The sequence below is a fragment of the Coffea arabica genome, chromosome 9e (assembly GCF_036785885.1).
Source record: "Coffea arabica cultivar ET-39 chromosome 9e, Coffea Arabica ET-39 HiFi, whole genome shotgun sequence".
In the NCBI taxonomy this organism is placed as follows: domain Eukaryota; kingdom Viridiplantae; phylum Streptophyta; class Magnoliopsida; order Gentianales; family Rubiaceae; genus Coffea; species Coffea arabica.
Genome location: NC_092327.1, coordinates 35,837,431 through 35,856,007, shown reverse-complemented (window position 1 = coordinate 35,856,007; position 18,577 = coordinate 35,837,431). Strand labels below are relative to the sequence as shown.

The 18,577-nt window shown below is 36.8% G+C and overlaps 2 protein-coding genes across 4 annotated transcripts; one reads left to right on the top strand and one right to left on the bottom strand.

Moving 5' to 3' along the window:
- The first annotated feature begins 2,702 nt into the window (after positions 1-2,702).
- Positions 2,703-5,654, top strand: LOC113709598 (disease resistance protein RPM1-like). Its single transcript, XM_072066586.1, has one exon. It carries the CDS (start codon positions 2,773-2,775, stop codon positions 5,518-5,520), a length of 2,748 nt encoding a protein of 915 aa, XP_071922687.1. The 5' UTR covers positions 2,703-2,772; the 3' UTR covers positions 5,521-5,654.
- Positions 5,655-12,079: 6,425 nt separating this feature from the next.
- LOC113710234 (probable splicing factor 3A subunit 1) lies at positions 12,080-17,474 on the bottom strand. Of its 3 annotated transcripts, none has more exons than XM_072065456.1 (4): positions 17,320-17,461; positions 16,966-17,050; positions 12,639-14,818; positions 12,080-12,512 (listed from the first exon to the last, which is right to left on the bottom strand). In XM_072065456.1, the coding sequence occupies exons 3-4, from the start codon at positions 14,805-14,807 to the stop codon at positions 12,243-12,245; spliced, it is 2,439 nt and encodes an 812-aa protein (XP_071921557.1). In that variant the 5' UTR covers positions 14,808-14,818; positions 16,966-17,050; positions 17,320-17,461; the 3' UTR covers positions 12,080-12,242. The 3 variants fall into 3 exon arrangements, with proteins under 3 accessions (XP_071921557.1, XP_071921558.1, XP_027088930.1); XM_072065457.1 differs by having other exon boundaries at positions 16,966-17,002; positions 17,320-17,457; XM_027233129.2 differs by lacking the exon at positions 16,966-17,050 and having other exon boundaries at positions 17,320-17,474.
- Positions 17,475-18,577: the final 1,103 nt, after the last annotated feature.

The following is an 18,577-nucleotide window of genomic DNA, read 5'->3' as shown; positions in this document are numbered from 1 at the left end:
TCACCAAATTATTATCCATTGTAATTTCACAATTGAAACTCATAAAAATAATTTAAAAAAGTTATTTGAATACAATCTAACATGATGAAACAAATATAACTAAAATAGTTAAGTTTTTACTTTTAATACAAATACAATCACTAAATCATTATTGCATTTTTTTTTAGAAAAAATGTGTTATTATGTCAAGTGTAATTAGGAATTCAGTATAAATGTATTAGTAAATTTATTTTAACTAATTAATAATTTCTATTAGTATAAACATATATAATTATTAGTATAATTGATAATATCAATTATATTATATATACTAATATACAATATATAATACATATAACTAATAATATCATTGTTATAAGTTTGTAACTAATTAAGTTGAATATTAAATATAGATATATATATATTTATTAATTTTTTTAAATATAGATGGTGATGACGAAACTGTAGTTGAACCTGTGACAGTAGATCCCTACAAAATATATAAACTACCAACCCTGCAAGCTTTGATTACAACGAGAGCATCTTTAGAAACCTTCATAACTTCATTTTCAGTTATGTATTTGCACCTAAGAGTCTCTAGGATGCCTAAAGAGATGAGATTTTTTTTTCAAATTAAGAATATGTCTAATATTAGTGAGCGTCCTCACAATACCATTATGCATTTTAATTCAGATTGTACCCTTATCAACAACATCACAAATGACATTATTGCTCATCAAAATAATTCCACCATTACAAGATTCATAAATGAAAAATAAATCCCTATTGGGACACATGTGATAAGAGCACCTTGAATCTAAAATCCATTCATTTTTAGACCTTGTTCTGTCATTAGTCGCAAAGAAAATATTTCTTTCATTCTCATCAGCTACAACATCAGATTCGGCAGTCTCAATATTTTTCTCACCAGATTTCCCCTTTTATTTCAATCTATTTTTCAATTTAAAACAATTTGCCTTAATGTGCCCCAATTTATAACAATAATTACACTCCCAATTTCTATGTCTTTATTTAGATTCAGATTTAGATCTACTACTGTCAAATTCTCTTTTCTTTTTTCTACCCATAACAACCAGACCTTCCACCTGACTTCCACTAAATTTTCAGTAATATCTGTGTCTATCTGCTTCTTAAATTTTAATGCAGATCTCGATACGAAATTATTTCTTTTCCATAAATCATAGTATCACGAAAATAGTTAAAAAAATTTGGTGAAAGGAATACAGAAGTAACAAGGCCTAATCCTCATTATCAATTTTCGAATCTATATTCTCCAAATTCATAATAATGGAATCAAATTTGTCAAGATGTGAGAGTATAGATGTATGTTCAGTCATGCGAAGCATATATAGACTTTGTTTTAAATAAAGCCGATTCTCAACTGTCTTCTTCATATACAAGACCTTAAACTTGTCCCACATGGCCTTTGCCGAAATCTCAGTGGCTACCTCCCGCAAAACCTCATCAGAGAGATTTAAGATAATACTGGATTTTGCCTTCTTATCCATCTCAGCAAAATTTGCATCTGTCACACCTTTTGGCTTTTTTTCAATTTATTGTATTGCTAGATCAACTCCGTCTTGAACCAAAATAGCCTCCATCTTGAGCTGCCACATCCCGAAATTGACATTCCTGTCGAATTTCTCGACAACAGTCTTTGTTATCGTCATTGTTGTCACAAAATTCAAAACCTCCGAAAAAACTCTGATACCAGTTTGTTAGGTCTGACTCCAGGAAATTAACGAAAAAATTTTTGGCAACCCCAAAAATACAAATAACAAAGCAAAGAATAAATAAAATAAGAACACATGAATTTACGTGATTCGATCAAATTGATCTACGTTCATGAGCGGAGGAGGAGCAATATTTTAGTATGAAGAAGAAAGTACAAAAATGCCTTAAAAAAGTATTTTTAGACTCAAAACACCTAGCATTTAAAACACAACTGAGTCCAAAATATTTGACTAAACAAAAAATTTAATAACTCAAAAGTCCAAATAGTCCACTAATACTCTTTTGATTTGGTGCACTTAATCCCATCACAAACCTATTATATTTATAGACAACCAAAGGAAATGCTTCTTTATACAAAAGGCAACGTGGGACAAAGTCATTTTAATACTATGGATGAAGTTTTGAACAATTATTGCCCCTACCAAGATAAAAAAAAAAAAAGAGGCGTTTAATCATGCATGTGAGACAAAAAAAAAATCATGCATGTGAGACAAACAACTCCATGAGATTCTCCTCAAGAAAATAGCTCAGGGCTTCACAGGATCACAATCACGTGTGAAATTTGTGGATACAAAGCATGGATCGGTAAATAAATGTGATATTTGTCTTTTGGTTCTTTCTTGGGAATTTGCGCTTGTTCCCAGTCATGACGTAACCGTCTCAAGTGGATGAAATAAACAACATTAAGAAAATCGAGATTGACCTGCTCGCAATAAAATGACAAAATTAAATCAAAAGCAGAAGGGAAATGAAAAGAAAAACTTTGATGCCAAAGTTGACGGCAACTTTTTGTCGTTGAATACTAGAAAATTGAGACGAAATGGAAAAACATTCATGGACAAGGACCGCAGTGGCTTTTCCGTAGGACTGGGGGCCAGCACGGCTGGGGAGACTGGCAGCCTGGCACTGGCTCCGTTTGCCCTTTCCGTATAAAACAACAATATCTAAAAGTAAAGATTCTTTGCAATTCTATATAAACTCGTATTCATCATAATATAGTCCAACACAAACTACACACAATCTAGCAAAAGAAAAATCATGACAGACCCTTGTGTGCAATTTGCTCTTGCAAAGCTCGATGCTTTTCTAAAGCGAGAATTGCTGTTGCCAAAGAAAGTTGATACTGGAATCAGGACTTTGAGAAGCGAACTGGATTCTATAGCAGCATTTCTGAGGAAAGCTCATCAAAGAGCAGTCCAAGATGAACAAATTCTGGATTGGGTTCGAAAGGTTCAAGATGCAGCTGATGACATCATCGACATTCTTGACCTTTTTGACCATCACAAGGCAGAAAATGGCAGGGCATTATCAGTGACCAGGCGGCGGGCATACCAGTCAATTGCCGATCAGATAAATGATGTCAAATCAATTCTCGAAGATATCAACAAGGGTAGAGAAAGATACCTACCAGCAAATTCGTCCCAAGCTGCCTTACCACCAAGTCCAACTACAAACCGTGTTTACTCACATCTTCATCCAAGGATTGCTCCTTTGTTCCTTGCAGATGCTGATGTTGTAGGCTTTGAGGAAGATAAGGACATGCTGATGGCGTGGGCACTGGATATGGTGGATGAGCACAAGGTCATGTTTGTTGTAGGCATGGGTGGATCTGGCAAGACTACTCTTGCCAAGCAAGTATTCGACGCAGTTAAACAAGACTTCGGTTGCTCTGCATGGATCAGTGTTTCAAAGTCCAGGAACGATTTGGAGATCTTGCGGAACATGTTAGATCAACTATGCAGATGCAGCTCCAGGGCGGAAACAGCCCCAACTCCCCTGCAGCAAAGCTCGCACTTCTACATCAACCTCATTAGGGAGTATTTGCTGGATAAGAGGTATGTAATTGTACTCGATGATCTGTGGGTTGATGATGTTTGGAAATCTATTAAGTTAGCGTTGCCAACAAGTAATAGGAGTAGAATAATCATCACCACGCGAAGAGGGGATATAGCCTATTCACTGAAAGATGGGTCCGTCGATGTCCATCCCATTCAGCATCTGTCTCTAGAAAAGGCTGAGGAACTCTTTCATAGAATCGCCTTTCCAGGATTTCATATATGCCCTCCAGCTTTAGCTACACTGTCCAATGAAATGCTAAGAAAATGTGAAGGGCTACCATTGGCAATCACTGAAATTGGGCACCTTTTGTCAACTAAGGGGGAAAGGGAACCTGAATGGAAAAAATTGCGTGATGGTCTTGCATCAGAACTGAGAAGCAATGGCCATCTTGTGAATATTGCAAGAGTTTTGATTTTAAGTTATAACGACTTACCTTACCATCTTAAAAACTGTTTTCTGCTGATGAACACTTTTCCCCCTAATCACCCCATCCAGCGCACAAAGCTAATACGGTTATGGATAGCAGAAGACTTCATCACAGAAGGGAACAATGGAAAAGAACTCGAAGATTTGGGGGAAGAATACCTGAACGAGCTCATTCAAAGAAACTTGGTTCAGGTGTGGCAAATGGACATCGATGGGAGACCAAGAACTTGTCATGTTCAAAATATTATGCATGAGATTGTTCTCTCACAGCTTCAAGATGAAAAGTTTTGTGAAGTTTATCCAGAACAACGTACATTTGCCGTCAGTAACGAAAGGATCAGGCGAATATCGATCCATAAAGGTGATCTAGGCCAGCTGTGCCCAAATCTTCGTGCTCGTGCTTTGCTAATATTTGACTCATTGGATCCATACCAGCACTCCATTCCAATTGGCTATTCAAGCTTAAAGATGTTGAGGGAATTGCATCTGGAGGGTGCAAACTTGGACATGTTTCCTGCAGACATTGAAGAACTATTGTTGTTGAGGTACTTGTGTTTGAGGAATACAGGAATCAGAAGCATTCCGAAATCAATAGGAAAGCTTAAGCACCTTGAAACCTTGGACCTCAAACAAACATTAGTCAGAACGCTGCCAAAAGAAATATGCCATCTTTCTAAGCTTCGTTACTTACTTGTTTACAGATATGACATTGAACATTATGTGGCATTTAACACAATTAAAGGATTTGAGGTCGCAGGAGAGATCACGTGGTCGGCCAATCTTCGCAAGCTACTGTTTGTGCAAGTCAATAAAAATCACAAAATCATTGTTGCAATGCGAGGCCTCAGAGAACTGAGACGGCTGGGAATCATGGGTTTGCGCAAAGAAGATGGAAGGATCTTGTCTGAGACCATTCAAATGCTGCCAAATTTGCATTCTTTGAATGTGGCAGCTGAAAATGAGGCGGAAGTTTTAGACATGCAAAAAATTTCACATCCTCCTCGACTCCAGCGTTTGTATTTGAATGGAAGACTGGAGAGGATGCCTATCTGGATTTCCAAACTTCGTGATCTGGTAAGGCTTCGTTTGAAGGGGTCTCGGCTGGATCAACGGTTCAGCAATCCCATTAATATCCTTCAAGATCTTCCTAATTTACTAGAACTCCAGCTGCTTGACGCCTACAATGGGGAGCAATTGGATTTCAATGCTGGCAAATTTCAGAAGCTCAAGATACTGGAGTTAGAGCTACTTCGGCAGCTGAAAATGGTCATAATGGAACGCGATTCATTGCCTTGTCTACAAACGCTGATCATAAGGCGATGCGGTCAGTTAAGGCAGATTCCAGTAGGTATAGATGACCTCAGCCAACTCAAGGAGATTCATTTGTATGATATGCCGGAAAATTTTGTCTCCATGCTCGAGAAAAATGGTGGCAGTCTTTATCATCTTGTACATCATGTGCCCTTACTACGTTCATATGATGCTCAGAATGGTGGACGGTGGGATGTGAAAGATCTTTGAGATTGGTCAAGATCACAGATCAATTGATGATGATTAGTGTTAGGAAATTTTTCTTGTAGACAATGCTCATTTTGCATTGCAGGTAGTTTGTACTAGTTGCTCTCTACTTGGAATAGTGGTTAAGGAATTTTTTATTTGTTATGAGTTTTGGAATTAGCACAAGTGATATTTTATTATTATTTGTATGTTGGTTAAGTAATATGACCTATAAATAAATTGGTTGGCTAAAAAAGTCTTTGATTCGTTTCCCTTCAAATTAAGTAAACTTACCTATTATATATGCACTCGAATATGTTAGTGTAAAAATATCATTACAGTGACAATGTTCAAAAAATTAATGCTCGTTGGCTGAGATGATAAAATAATCGTGTAAAAATATCATTACAGTGACAATGTTAGTGTAAAAATGTCATTACAGTGACAGTGTTCGAAAAATTAATCTTAGTTGTCTGAGATGATAAAATAATTGTGCTTTTGTTTTCATGTTGTAGCTATCAAAAATGAAGACAGTTGAGATAATAGTTCTTGCTCGAGTAAGAAACCTTCATTATAGTGCTAATCCCTAAAAAATTAGAAAGGTGAAAATATCAACTTAGACACAAAACCAGGTAAAAATGTTTTCACAAATGGGGGAAAAAAAACAAATTCTAAGTAGAGAAAGGGGGGAGAACATTAAAGAAGCAAGAGATATCGTCATCAAAAGGTTTAATGTATGGTCCCAAACACCAAATGCATCAAAGTTAGTATTATAGCATGGTTGTGTTGCTCATAGTATAAGTGCAAGCTTGAAAAACGAAACTATAAAATAAAAAGGCCTCAAGGGATGCTCAGAAAGAGTCTTTGATTCCTCTCCCTGCAAATAAGGTCAGTGTTCTTATTATGCAATAAAACCAGTTATTGCCTTCAAAAAAATTATTTACACTAACAGCATTTGAAAGATTTATCCGAATTTTCTTTTTCAGTTGTTCCTATGTCTAGGTTCAACTCTGTTGTTATGGTTATAACTTACATTTGATGTTGTTTTTTAACAAATTTAACTTACCTAAAAAAAAAAAAAAATTCACCCGAATAATGCTTTTTCTTTTTCATGAGAATAATGGTTGTTAGCTGCAAAATTAAAAAAATGTAGTCTTTTTTTCACGCTGTTGTAGCTAATTTTTTTTTTTTTTTTTGTCGACACAGGGGTGTTGTAGCTAATTAAGTAAGACAATTTAAACAATGCTTGTTCGTCCACTAAGAAATCATCATTAAAAAAGCTCGTAGTTGGGAATTTAATATTGAGCTTACCCAGGTCTAAGTACGAGGCTTTTGTTGGAATCGCTTTGGATAAGACAAGCTTATATATACTTCTGCAACTTGGAATGCAGAGGGCCTTAGTTCGATCAACATAGCTATCTTTCAATCGTGGAAAATTGTTGATCATCCGTCCATGACCATTATATGAAAAGAAAAAATGTTGGAGGCTCCACCTCCGGCTACAGCCACTTACCCACCTTCTAGTCTTCACTTTTCCTACAAAACTTGCTCCATTTTACACTTCATATCGTTCAAGAATTGTTTAAAATATAATTTACGGTTAAATGCAAAAAACCCTCCACGAGCTATTATATGTGAACTATTATATCGAGTTACTCGCGAGTTTGATTGGGCAACGCTCGAGCTCAAGCGAGTTCGAACCTTATATATATATATATATATATGCTTGAGTTTGGTCACGTATTTTCTTTTCATTTTTGCTTTCTTTGTGTTCTATAATATGCTTGTTTCTAAAATCACTGAGGAATTCTATAATGTGTATATGCTTTCTAGGGAAAAGAATAGGGACTTAATGGTTTATTGTGGTGAAAAATTTACATGCTGAAAATTTAACTGATCAGTAAGGATAGTTATTCCTCTAATTTTTGCTCACAACTACTTACATGCCACGATCGATCCATCATCTGTTTGATACCTTCATGTAATTCTGGCCATCGTAGGATGAACTCTCGTGGAATTCCCATAAAAGTAACAGACGATCGCCAAATGAACTTAACTAAAAAAAAAATGACTTAAAAGAAAAGAAAATAAAGAGTAATTGCTTGACTTCGATTCCTACTTTATCAACTCCTATTTGGTTTGTAAATAAATAACTAACAACTATTTTGGTTTCTTTTTTTCGCCAAAATAAAATTGTTACCATGTTTTTCAATCTCCACAAGATTTACATAGATGAAGGCGTAAAAATAGGTGCTCAAAAGAGGAGTTCCAAATTTTTAGATTGAGCAATTTTTTATTTTTATTTTTTCACAATAAAAAAATTATGTGTTTCTTGTTTATCAATTTCACGATGCAGCTTCGTAAAACATGCATCATAATCCTTCTTTAATGGAAACTGTCAATCAAATTGAATTCTACGTGAAAGTTATTCAATTGATGACCCAATTCAGAGAATTGATTAAATAATCACATCATCCAGATCTCAAACAATATAAACTGATATTCTTGTATATTCATCCTAAAAATATTACAAACGAAAATAATATTAAGGAAAATGGTCTTCCTACAATGGATTACTTAGAAGATATGTTCCAAGGGAAGTTTTTTCCGACCATATTGTCCGCGCTAGCAATTTATGGTGCATTTAATAAATTTGAAATTTGAATCTGTTAAGTTACTGAATTATTAAGTATTAAAATTTTAAAATTTGAGTATATTTTACATTAAGTGATAAGTAAATAGTCCATCACTTATTTTTTGGAGTGAGTTTTGTTTAGGTATTTCAGAACAATTTAATTAATTAAGATATTCAACTTTTTGTTATTAAACACATCTAAACATATTAAAATCTGATTCCATTAATTTTAAATGCTGAATTAAGTTATCAAACCGAGTCTTACCCTCCTTAGTTGACCATCCGGGCAACAAGAAATCACAACCTCCTGATCCTATATATGGTAAACATCTGAATTGTACATGAAATTATATGATTCAAGAATTTGCAAAGCAAGATAAGACTTTTATCATTTAGAATATATATTTTTATTACTCTACATAAGAGCGTACAGCTTGTTACATCCTCAATTTATTCAATTTCCTTATCCATAAACTTAGATAGAGCCTAACACACAGACACATGCATGTACAACCAAGAGAAGACATGCATGTTATCAACACATACATAAAATACTCCAAGGAGAATTGGAACTTGCACACATGCATATACATGCCCAATAAAGCACTATACAGAATTGTAGGAAAAGGGGCCAGCCGCAGCTCTTACTTCAACATAACCTAATACTGATACCGACACAACATAAACAAAAAGTCCTTCATTTGAACTGTAACGAGCAACCGAGTCGAGAGAAAGGAATTCTCCAGAGGTACTCAATAAACCAACAGGTGCTAGAAGAACTCCTGCAGGTGGCAGAGCTGAGCATTGTGGAACTGGAAGTGGGACATTGACTGTGCAAGTTGGAAGAGATGTGTTTGTGGTGTAATTAAGGATGATGTCGACATCTTTTATGGTGACACTGAAGAAGCCATTCACATCTGTTATAGTTACCGGAGCGACAAAATTTGTAGTACCAAGATTGCAAGTGGCTGAGACTTTGGCTCCAATTAGAGGAGGAGAAAGGCCAGCAGGTAAATGATTCCCCGTATTGGTGCAGTGTAATCGACCAGAAACCCTCATCCCTGACACAACTATATATTGACGTTGGCTGTAGCAGAAGCCATGAAAGCAAAGAGGATAGCGAGGCAAAGAAAGACATGACAGAAAGAATGATCACGATGAGAAGCCATTGAGGAAAGCGCTGTCTTTTTTTTTTTTTGGGAAAGGAGGAGAAGTTAGAGAAAAGGAGGAGAGTTATATACTAGAAAATATCGTTCACCACTAATGTTTAATACATAAACCAGTGGCAGCGTTTTTTTTTTTTTTTTTTTTAAGTATATATAAGTAGAAGATTTCAAATCTAGAATCTCTCAGATATACTACCCATATCCACCCCCACCGGTGAGAATGTTTTGATATTTTTATTATACCCTTAATTGTAAGGCCTAACTGGTCCTAACCTCTTAGGTTAAAAAAAAAAAGGAAAAAAAAAACCATTTTTGAATTTGAACTATTATCCCCAACAATTGCACATTAACCCCGATACTGCTAAATTAACAACCATATGTTATTTAAAATTTTCTAATCATCCTTGTAAGTGATGATTCTAGAGGCCTGACTTGATCAAGTGCAGTGACTAGAATTAAAACCATCCAACCTTTTTTCTATCTAATAACTTCTCCAATCATTCATTCCTGATCCTCCACCATTTTTAAACAACTTCATTATTCATTAAACAAGTAAAAACTAATTACTATAAGTTACTATCCATTCACATAGACGTATCTATATATTCACTAGGAAAATACAAAATCAAATTTCTTAAAAACAATTTTACAAATATATGATATTTAAGATTTGATGCATATGCATTGAGTGTGCACTAAATACTAATTTTATGTAAATTTGGTACAATAATAATATGTACAAAAAAAAGATTGTAGCAAGCACAACAACTAGTAGAACCGGTCCAACCGGACAAAGCACAGCTATACTGACTTTGAAGTGTAACATTATCCCGTGCTACACTAATATCAATCATATTTTAATTTATGAACAATTTAATTGTACTAAGTATTTGATAAGAAATGATGGATAGTGAGCTATTGCACCCATGCAATAACTTCTCGGTCCTATAGATAAGGGACTGCCCCGGCAAACGTGCAAGAACAACTACCTTAGGAAACTACCCTACCACAATCCCACATATAGAGCAGGGACAAGCTTATACATGGCTGGGACCGTCCATGAAAATCCACCGCAGCAACTGTCCTGCCATACTGAAATCCCCTAAGAAGTAAGAGCTTGGACAGGGAAGTGCCAAAGTAAAAAATTTACAGCTAATAATAGTTAAAAATATATATATAGATCCCAAATCACAGTGGGGATACTTAGCAAGAAAGGACCGGAAGTTGTCAGGACTCGAGGAGAAATGGCCAGCTACAGCGTTTGCTTCAACATTACCACCTAAAACTAGCAGCTATGGCGGCAGCGAATGGATAAGCAAAAGCATAGATGGATCCAATTGTTATAGCAATGGGTGAAATGGGTGCTCTAAGGAATCCCCTTTGAGGCAAAGCTGAGCATTCATGTCGAGATTAGAGATGTTGACGCCGGTTGGGCTACTTAGGGTGAGATTGATGAACCCCATCGACATTTGCTTTGGTTCCCGGAGTGACAAAATGTCGTGGTAGGATTACAAGAAAGTAAGACATTGGCTCCTACTAGAGGAGGAGAAACACCACAAGGGAAAAGATTCCCCCGTATTGGTCCAATACAAGGGAACAAAAACATTCATCGCAGGTACAACTACAGCGATCGTCCCCCCTGATGCGTCAATAGTAAGTAACCAGGCCACCAAACTGTCCTAGACATTCTACCGTGTCCTACCATAATCCTATGTATAGATCCAGCACCAGCTTATTTATGGTTGGGACGGCCCACGAAATTACACCGCAGCAAATTGTGCTACCAAACTTTAAAGTCTAATCCTTGGAGCGGCGGAATCAGGGAACTCCAAAGTCAAGAATTTACAGCCAAATATTCCTATAGTAGTTAGGAATGGCAAACCGATAGTAGGGCGCACTGTAGCAGGATGTGATGGGATGGAAGATGAGAGAGAGCAAGTGAGAGTCAATTTCAACATTGTGCTGAAGGTATGAAGAGCAAGGATGGAGGCTTGTATGCATTGGAGTTCCAAATAAAGACCTGCTGCAGCAAATTCAAGGGGGTAAAACAGTCTATATATGGCCAGCTACCCTGACAAATGACATCCGTGAATTTTTATTTTTTATTTTATTTATTTTTTTTTTTGTCAATTGTCAACCCTACTCTTACTCCTACTCTATCTACGGGGAGGCTCAACTGAGCCTATGGGGACCGATGGGGACAGAACCACCACCGGACCAAACGGGTGCACGACGCACCCGTCTGGATTTGAAGCAAGCCACAAGAATGGCATATTGGTGGGAGGCAAGGTTTGAACCCTTGCCTCCCACCCCAAGGGCTTGGTGGTTAAATGACATCCGTGAATTGAGTGCTATGTTTTACAAATACTCCTATTGTCTAGAAAAAATTAATAGGAATTATCTTAGCAGTTTATTTAGTGCTCAAGCTCTGAACGATTCTCATGATGTAGAGTGGGTTAATCCAATTTACTGTGCTAAATGCACAGTATAAAGCATCGAGCATGTGCTCGCCTATGTATACTTTTGTCCAATCAATACAATCCCATAACTTCGATAAAAAAAAAAAAAAATAGTTAGGCATTACAAACACTTGCCACATTTTTCTTCCCCCATTTTAAATGGGGCAAGGAACGGGGAAGAACATTCTCGTATAAAATATACATACATACATAATATAAGGCTACTTGTCTGGGGTTTAGATAGCTAGAGTTTAGGATGCCATTAATTAGCTTGATTTTTTAATCTAGAGTTTATAGGAAATGTATATACAGATATTCCGAACTAAGAAAAGACAATTTACTCTCCTTATCACTCAATAAGCAATTTCAAAGGAAGCTCTAAAACATCACAAAAAATAATTTTGGTGAGACAATACTTCTTAGGAGAAGTAACAGATCCAAAGAGGAAAATAAAGCGTTTCAAGGCTTTGGCCAATGTTAAGCTTCTCATCTCTTTCTTCCTCCACGCTCTCTGAGAGAGAGTTGAAGTGTTTCTCCGGGTGCAACGTTATAATATGCGAGCGACAAATTGTCCTTGAGAAAACCAGGCCTTCCACTCAGTTTCTGTTTGTTAGCCGGAAGTTGAATCTCACCAGCTATTTTCTCTTTCAAGCTGCTGACAGTTTCAGACAGCGACTGCACAAGAATCTCCAGCACCTGCCCTTTCATATTGCCTTCATCATGATTGGGCACAGACACGTTGATACGAGCAGGTCCCTGCAGTGCACACAAATGCAAGCTTAATTACAACCCAATGACGTAAAACCTTCTCTTTTTTCACAAAAGGAAATTTTTTTTTTTAAAAAAATCACAAATATAAATGAATGCAAAAGTGCATCATACCGAATGTTGAGCTAAAAATTGATCCTCGGGAACAAGCAGAGCATCATCAAGTTTCTGTCTTTTTGGTTCTGGTTCTTCAGGAAGTGGTGGAGGAGCTTCCTCAGGTGGAGGTGGTGGCATTCCCTGAGGCATGGATGGTGGTGGGACCATAGGCAGGCCAGGCTGAGACATGGAAAGGGGAACAAAAGGCCGGGGAGCAGACAAATGTGTAAATTGAGACCCAGGTGGCGGTGGCACAGGCATGTTGGGGGAATTCATGGACATGGACGGATGCATTTGGGGTCGATTTACCATCAGAGGTTGCTGGCCCGGCATCATTGACATCGGATGAGGTGCAGGTCTAGGCAGAACACCGACGACTGGAGGCCTAGGAGGAGGTGGAGCCAAAACACCGGGACCAGTTGGGGTTGAATACTGAACAGTATTAGGAGGCCTAGGGATATTCAAGGCAAGTCCAGGAGGTGGAGGAAGAGGTCTAATTGATGGCATGCCAGGTCTGGGAGGAGGAGGAGCTGCAGGACCTGGAAGATTTCTCATGTCACTGTTGCCTGCTTCATTTAGATCTTCTCCACCAGCATTCTGAGACATGGCCTGACTTGCCGTACGACCAATACTTCCTGTATGCCCATCCCAAATGACTTGCTTTGGTTGATCATCTTTTTTCTTCTCGATCTCTGCCTTAACAGCATTAGAGACTTCCTCCTCAGTAGTACCAAAAATATCAGGACGGGTTCGAGCAAGTCCAACAATATTTTTTGTGATCTCATCATCAGGAGCAAGAGTTGTATCCCTAATTTTTGCAAACATCCTCTCCTTCTGCTCCTTGTACTTTGGATCAATTAAAGAGATCCTGATATGTTCAGACATCTCATTGTCAGGAATCAGCTCACCAGTTATTGGAGACACAACAAATTTAGTTGGATCTCTTTCAGCAGGTAACCTCTCCTCAGGTCTCTTCCAATTCTTTACTATCCTCATAGGTGGTTCTGCTTCATCTATTGTAACCTTAGCTTCATTATTCTTCAGGTCCCCGTTCTCTTCAAGACTAGCTGCCCTCATGCCCTCCTCAACAAGCTGCACCTCCTCTTCATCCATTTCCATTTCTACTTCCTTCCCAGGCTCAATGATCTCCTCTTCTTCCACTCCTGTCATCTTGCTTCTTCGTATAACCTCCTCCAGGGTCATAGGAGGGGGCAAATCTTCATCCTCATCATCTGCAAAGTCTATGGTCTCTACTACAACAAAGTCATGCCAATCAATCATGGCCATATGTAATCGCTCCTGTTCTATCTCATCTTCAGCTTTCTGCCTAGCCTGCTCCTGCGACTGTTCCCACTCCAAGCGATGAAGGCATCTTTCAAGCACCGTAGTCATGTCAGTTACACTCCTCCTCAACTTATCCGTTAACGCTTTTGGAGGCATCAATACTTTCGAATAAGCATCCGCAAGAGATGTAAAAAACATAAACATGCTATGGGTTGGTTTTAGAAAAAGAAATTGAGGATTGTTAATCTCCCTACTGGTCAATCCAGTCAAAAATGATTTCCCATTCCTTGCGACAAACTGGGCAGTAAGCTTAATTATGTCCAACTCCTCCCCTGTAATCCCTTCAGGGAGACGAACAGTGTACTGCTCTGCTTCAGGGGGTTCAAGAATTTTACGAACAGGCCTAAACTGCACTGACGGATCAGGCTTTGCAATCGCATCCTTGCCATCAGCAGCCGGGGCAGCAGCTGCAGACTCAGGAGCAGCTGAATCTGCCAGTTGCAATGGCTGCAGAGCAGAAACCTGATTTTGTGCACGAGCTTCAGATAAACGATGCTGATAGTATGCATGGTATGGATCAGAGGCATTCAAAAAGTTAAATTTTGGATTCCCAGCATTGCTAGCGATAATCCTCTTTTCAAACTCAGGACCATTCTTGGCCACAAACTGAGATGTCTTGTCAACAATATTTCTGATATCTGGAGGAGGATAAATAATACCAATAGTTCTCGTATGAGTCGCAACCGAAATAGGAGCTGAGTTGGATTTGTCAGCTTTGCTCAGATCCTCTTGACTTCCATTCTGTTTCTCGTCTTCTTCAGTTATCTGAGCTAGTGGTAAAGGCCCAAGATTACCATCAGAAGGGGGTGCAGGTAAAGGCAATATCGGCAAATTGCCCAACATTTCCAGATGGTCTGCAAAAAGTTCACAAAAAAGTTAAAAACAAACCAACAAAAAACACATGCAGCACACTATTTTTACTTCCTAGCATATCATGCTCTGATAACTCATGACTTCATGAAGCTTTATCACGATGAAGACCTCAAAAATGAGCACAACTACAAGAGACGGGTATTACCCCCTTGAAGATCATAAACTAGGTATGAGTTCATGCCTACTTCAGACCATCCACAAAATTTTCAATTCACTCAAGACAAACATTCACAAACATATTTCATCACATACGTTCACATACATCAAGTGGAATCACTGCATAATCCCAAGTACAAGCAAAATAAACTAACGAATCAAACATGTTAGAAAGCCACCTCTGCTTAAAATGAAAATAAATAAATTACAGTAACAGAACAACCAACTTCAGAATAAACTAATCACAATGAAATTCATTAGAGCATCAAGATTCAGATTTCAGCAAAAACAACACCAACTAAAATAAGCAAGGAGAACTCATAACTAACGAAACAGAAAATATCCCCCAACCACCAAGGAATAATAAGAAACTTTCTCAGCATAAAGAGAGAGTAAAGAGGTCACTACAAGCTGCAGATTCAGAATTGTCGATAGGGGAACTAGGGTTAGGGATTTTGAATTTCATTTTTTTTTTTTATTCTCGCTCTCTCAGACTTTCACTCTTGCTGACTCTACATTAATTGACATAAAAACTCAACAAAACCCGAAGGAAAAAGAAATGGGTGGGTTGGGGTATTCCAGGTTCTTTTACTACTTCCTATACTTCCTTTTCAGGGTCCGCTACCCTGCCCTAAAACTTTTTCAGGATGCAAACAATATCCTTCAAGCGGTGTTCTTTTAATAACTGTCCCCAAAAATTCTTACTACTTAATCAAGTTGGAGGAGAAGGTTTACAAGTTAAACTTTTTTTTAGTCATTTTTTAGCGTTACTTTTTCCTTCACTAGAAAGGTTAAACAGTAGCATTTGAAAATAAGAATATGTTAGCCCCCACTTCATATTGATTAATCAAAAGCTTCCCTCTTCAATTTATTTCTTATCTATATATGCATACACAACAAACACCACTAATATACATCATAAACGGTATACAGAAATAACAATAAAAAGGTTAATTACAACATTCACTCCAAAACTATTATTAATTTGTACTTTCTCACTTATAATATCAATTTAGCACTTTACAACTAACAATTTGTGCATTAATGGCAAACAAGTGGGATGACCAGGGTTTAAAGAATTCAAAGATACAGAATGAACTAGACACAAGAAATCCAACGTTGGTCAAAGAACTAATGAGTAAGGCAATACAAAGCCTATTTTAGTACCACCTCTTATTTTACAAATTCTACCCATATTAATATGCACCTACTTACACTCTCTACCTCTCTTTCCCACCGCTCCAAACACCTTGAGGTACTTGGATTTACAAGTTTTTAAAATCATTGAAGGTACTTGGATGCATGTTTTTAAACTCAATTCTGATATTAAAACAAATTAGTTTGGTGTCTGGTTAACTCAAACAATCTAGTAGGTCTGGTTCAAAGACTAGGAAATAAGTACAAGTTTTTCCATCATTTGTTCCAACTCGAGTTAAAATACAATTGCACTTGGGCTTTCTAACGGTGTTTTTTTATAATTAAATGAAGTAAATCCAAGATGGTTGTCTTTCAAGTCCTTCGTCCTATCCCAAATCCAAGTGGGTTGCCTCTCTACGAGATTTTCTTTAACTATTTTGTTTGCTGAAATCAAAAGGGGGGAGGGAATCCATTTAACAATGAAAAACTAGGGAGAAGGTGGAATCTTTTCGGAAATTGACATTTTTTCCCTAAAACATGAGCACGATTACAAGAGAAGGAGTGTCACCCCCACTGAAGAACACAAACTAGAGTACACTTTCCAGCCCATTTGAGACCATCCACAAACTTTTCAAGTCCCTCAAGACAAACATTCACACACATTTCCACCCCATATGTCTACATATCAACTCATATCACTACAAAATCCTAATCAAAAGCAAAATGAATAAACGAAGTTTAACATGTTAGAAAGCTGGCTATGCTGAAAACGAGAACAAATATTATTGTAACAGAGCAACCAACTTCAGAAAAAAATAATCACGATGAAATTCACCTGTCCAGACGAAGAACAAAGCCCATTAAGATTCAGACTTCAGAGAACAAAAATCACCAAATCAGCAAGCAAGAATAACTCGTCGCTAACCAAACACAAAAAATCCCAAACCCCAGCGAGTAACCCAAAAAAAAAAAAAAAAGATTTCAGCATAAAAATAGAGTAAAGAGGTAATTATAAACTGAAAGCCTGCTACTTCTAAGTCAAATTCACCAACTTTACCAGAATTTTACAGAACCCCAACCAAAAGCGGAAACTTCTACTTTTATAGGGTTTATTCATTACAGAACTTCAAAACGAAAAACAAAAATAAAAGGAAACAAATGGAAATGATTAAAGCGAAGAAGGACTGACCAGAGAGATTTGAGCTCGCCAAATGAAGACAGTATATTGAGAAATTAGGATTAGGGATTCAGAATTTCTTCTTTTTATTCTCCCTCTCTCCAACTCCCACTCTCGCCGACTCTACGGTTCGTTTTGAGATGGTAAAATCTAAACGAAACCCGAAGGGAAAATAGGTGGGGCGGGGTTTACCGGGTTCTGTAACTTCTGTCACTACTTCCTAATTGCTTTTCTCTTTTTTTTTTTTCTTTTTTTTTCTCTTTTTCGTCTATTTTCTTTTTTATACTCGTTACCACACAACCAAGTTAGGTTTTGGATCGGAGACTTCCTATTTGTAATTTAAAAAAAAAAAAAAAAGAGTTGAGGTATGAGGTTTAATGTTACCTTTTTCTCTATTTTTTTTGTCATTTTTTTAATGTTAATTTTTATCATCGGAACCACAGCAAAGAAAGGAAAAATGATAGCATTTGAAAGGTAACAGTTTTGTTTAGATAGAAGATTATTTGTAAAATTTATCAATTGGACTAGATGTGAATAAAAAGCAAAATATTTGGGATTATATTTGTTTTGTTTGAACTCTAGGGACTAAAATCGCTTGTGTTCCAAATATTGCGAATCAAAATTTTAATTCTCTCATTTTCTCTTATGAGTAAATTATCTCGGTCGCCACCAAACTTTTGGTATCGTTGAATTTTGACTATTGAATTATTAAAAGTTTGATTTTGACCATTGAACTATTTAAAGTTTATATTTTGAACCATTCCGTTAGGTTTAATCATTAAACATGACAGATCTAAGTGTTCGCACAATTCACAAGACAAAAGAAAATGACATAGTTAACGATTAAATCTGATAGAATAACCCAGAATCTAAATTTTAGATAGTTCAGTGACCAAAATTCAATGATTCCAAAAGTTTAGTAACCATTCAGATAATTTGCTCTTTTGCAATTATTAGCCCCTCTTTATATTGATTGATCAATAGCTTCCTTCTTTCTTTCATTTTATGCTGTATATTAGGAATATTCTTGTATTGATTGATCAATAGCTTCCTTCTTTCTTTCATTTTATTTCTTTTCCAAATTTGCAGACACATCATCGAGTATTTCTAATATACAGCATACATGGTATTAAAAAATAACAAGAAAAAGGGTTAATTAACACATTCACTCCAAACCTATTATTAATTTGTGCTCTGCCACTTAAGTTATGTATTTCAACACTTAATGACCGACAATTTGTGTACTTAAAGGTAAACAAGCAGAATGGAC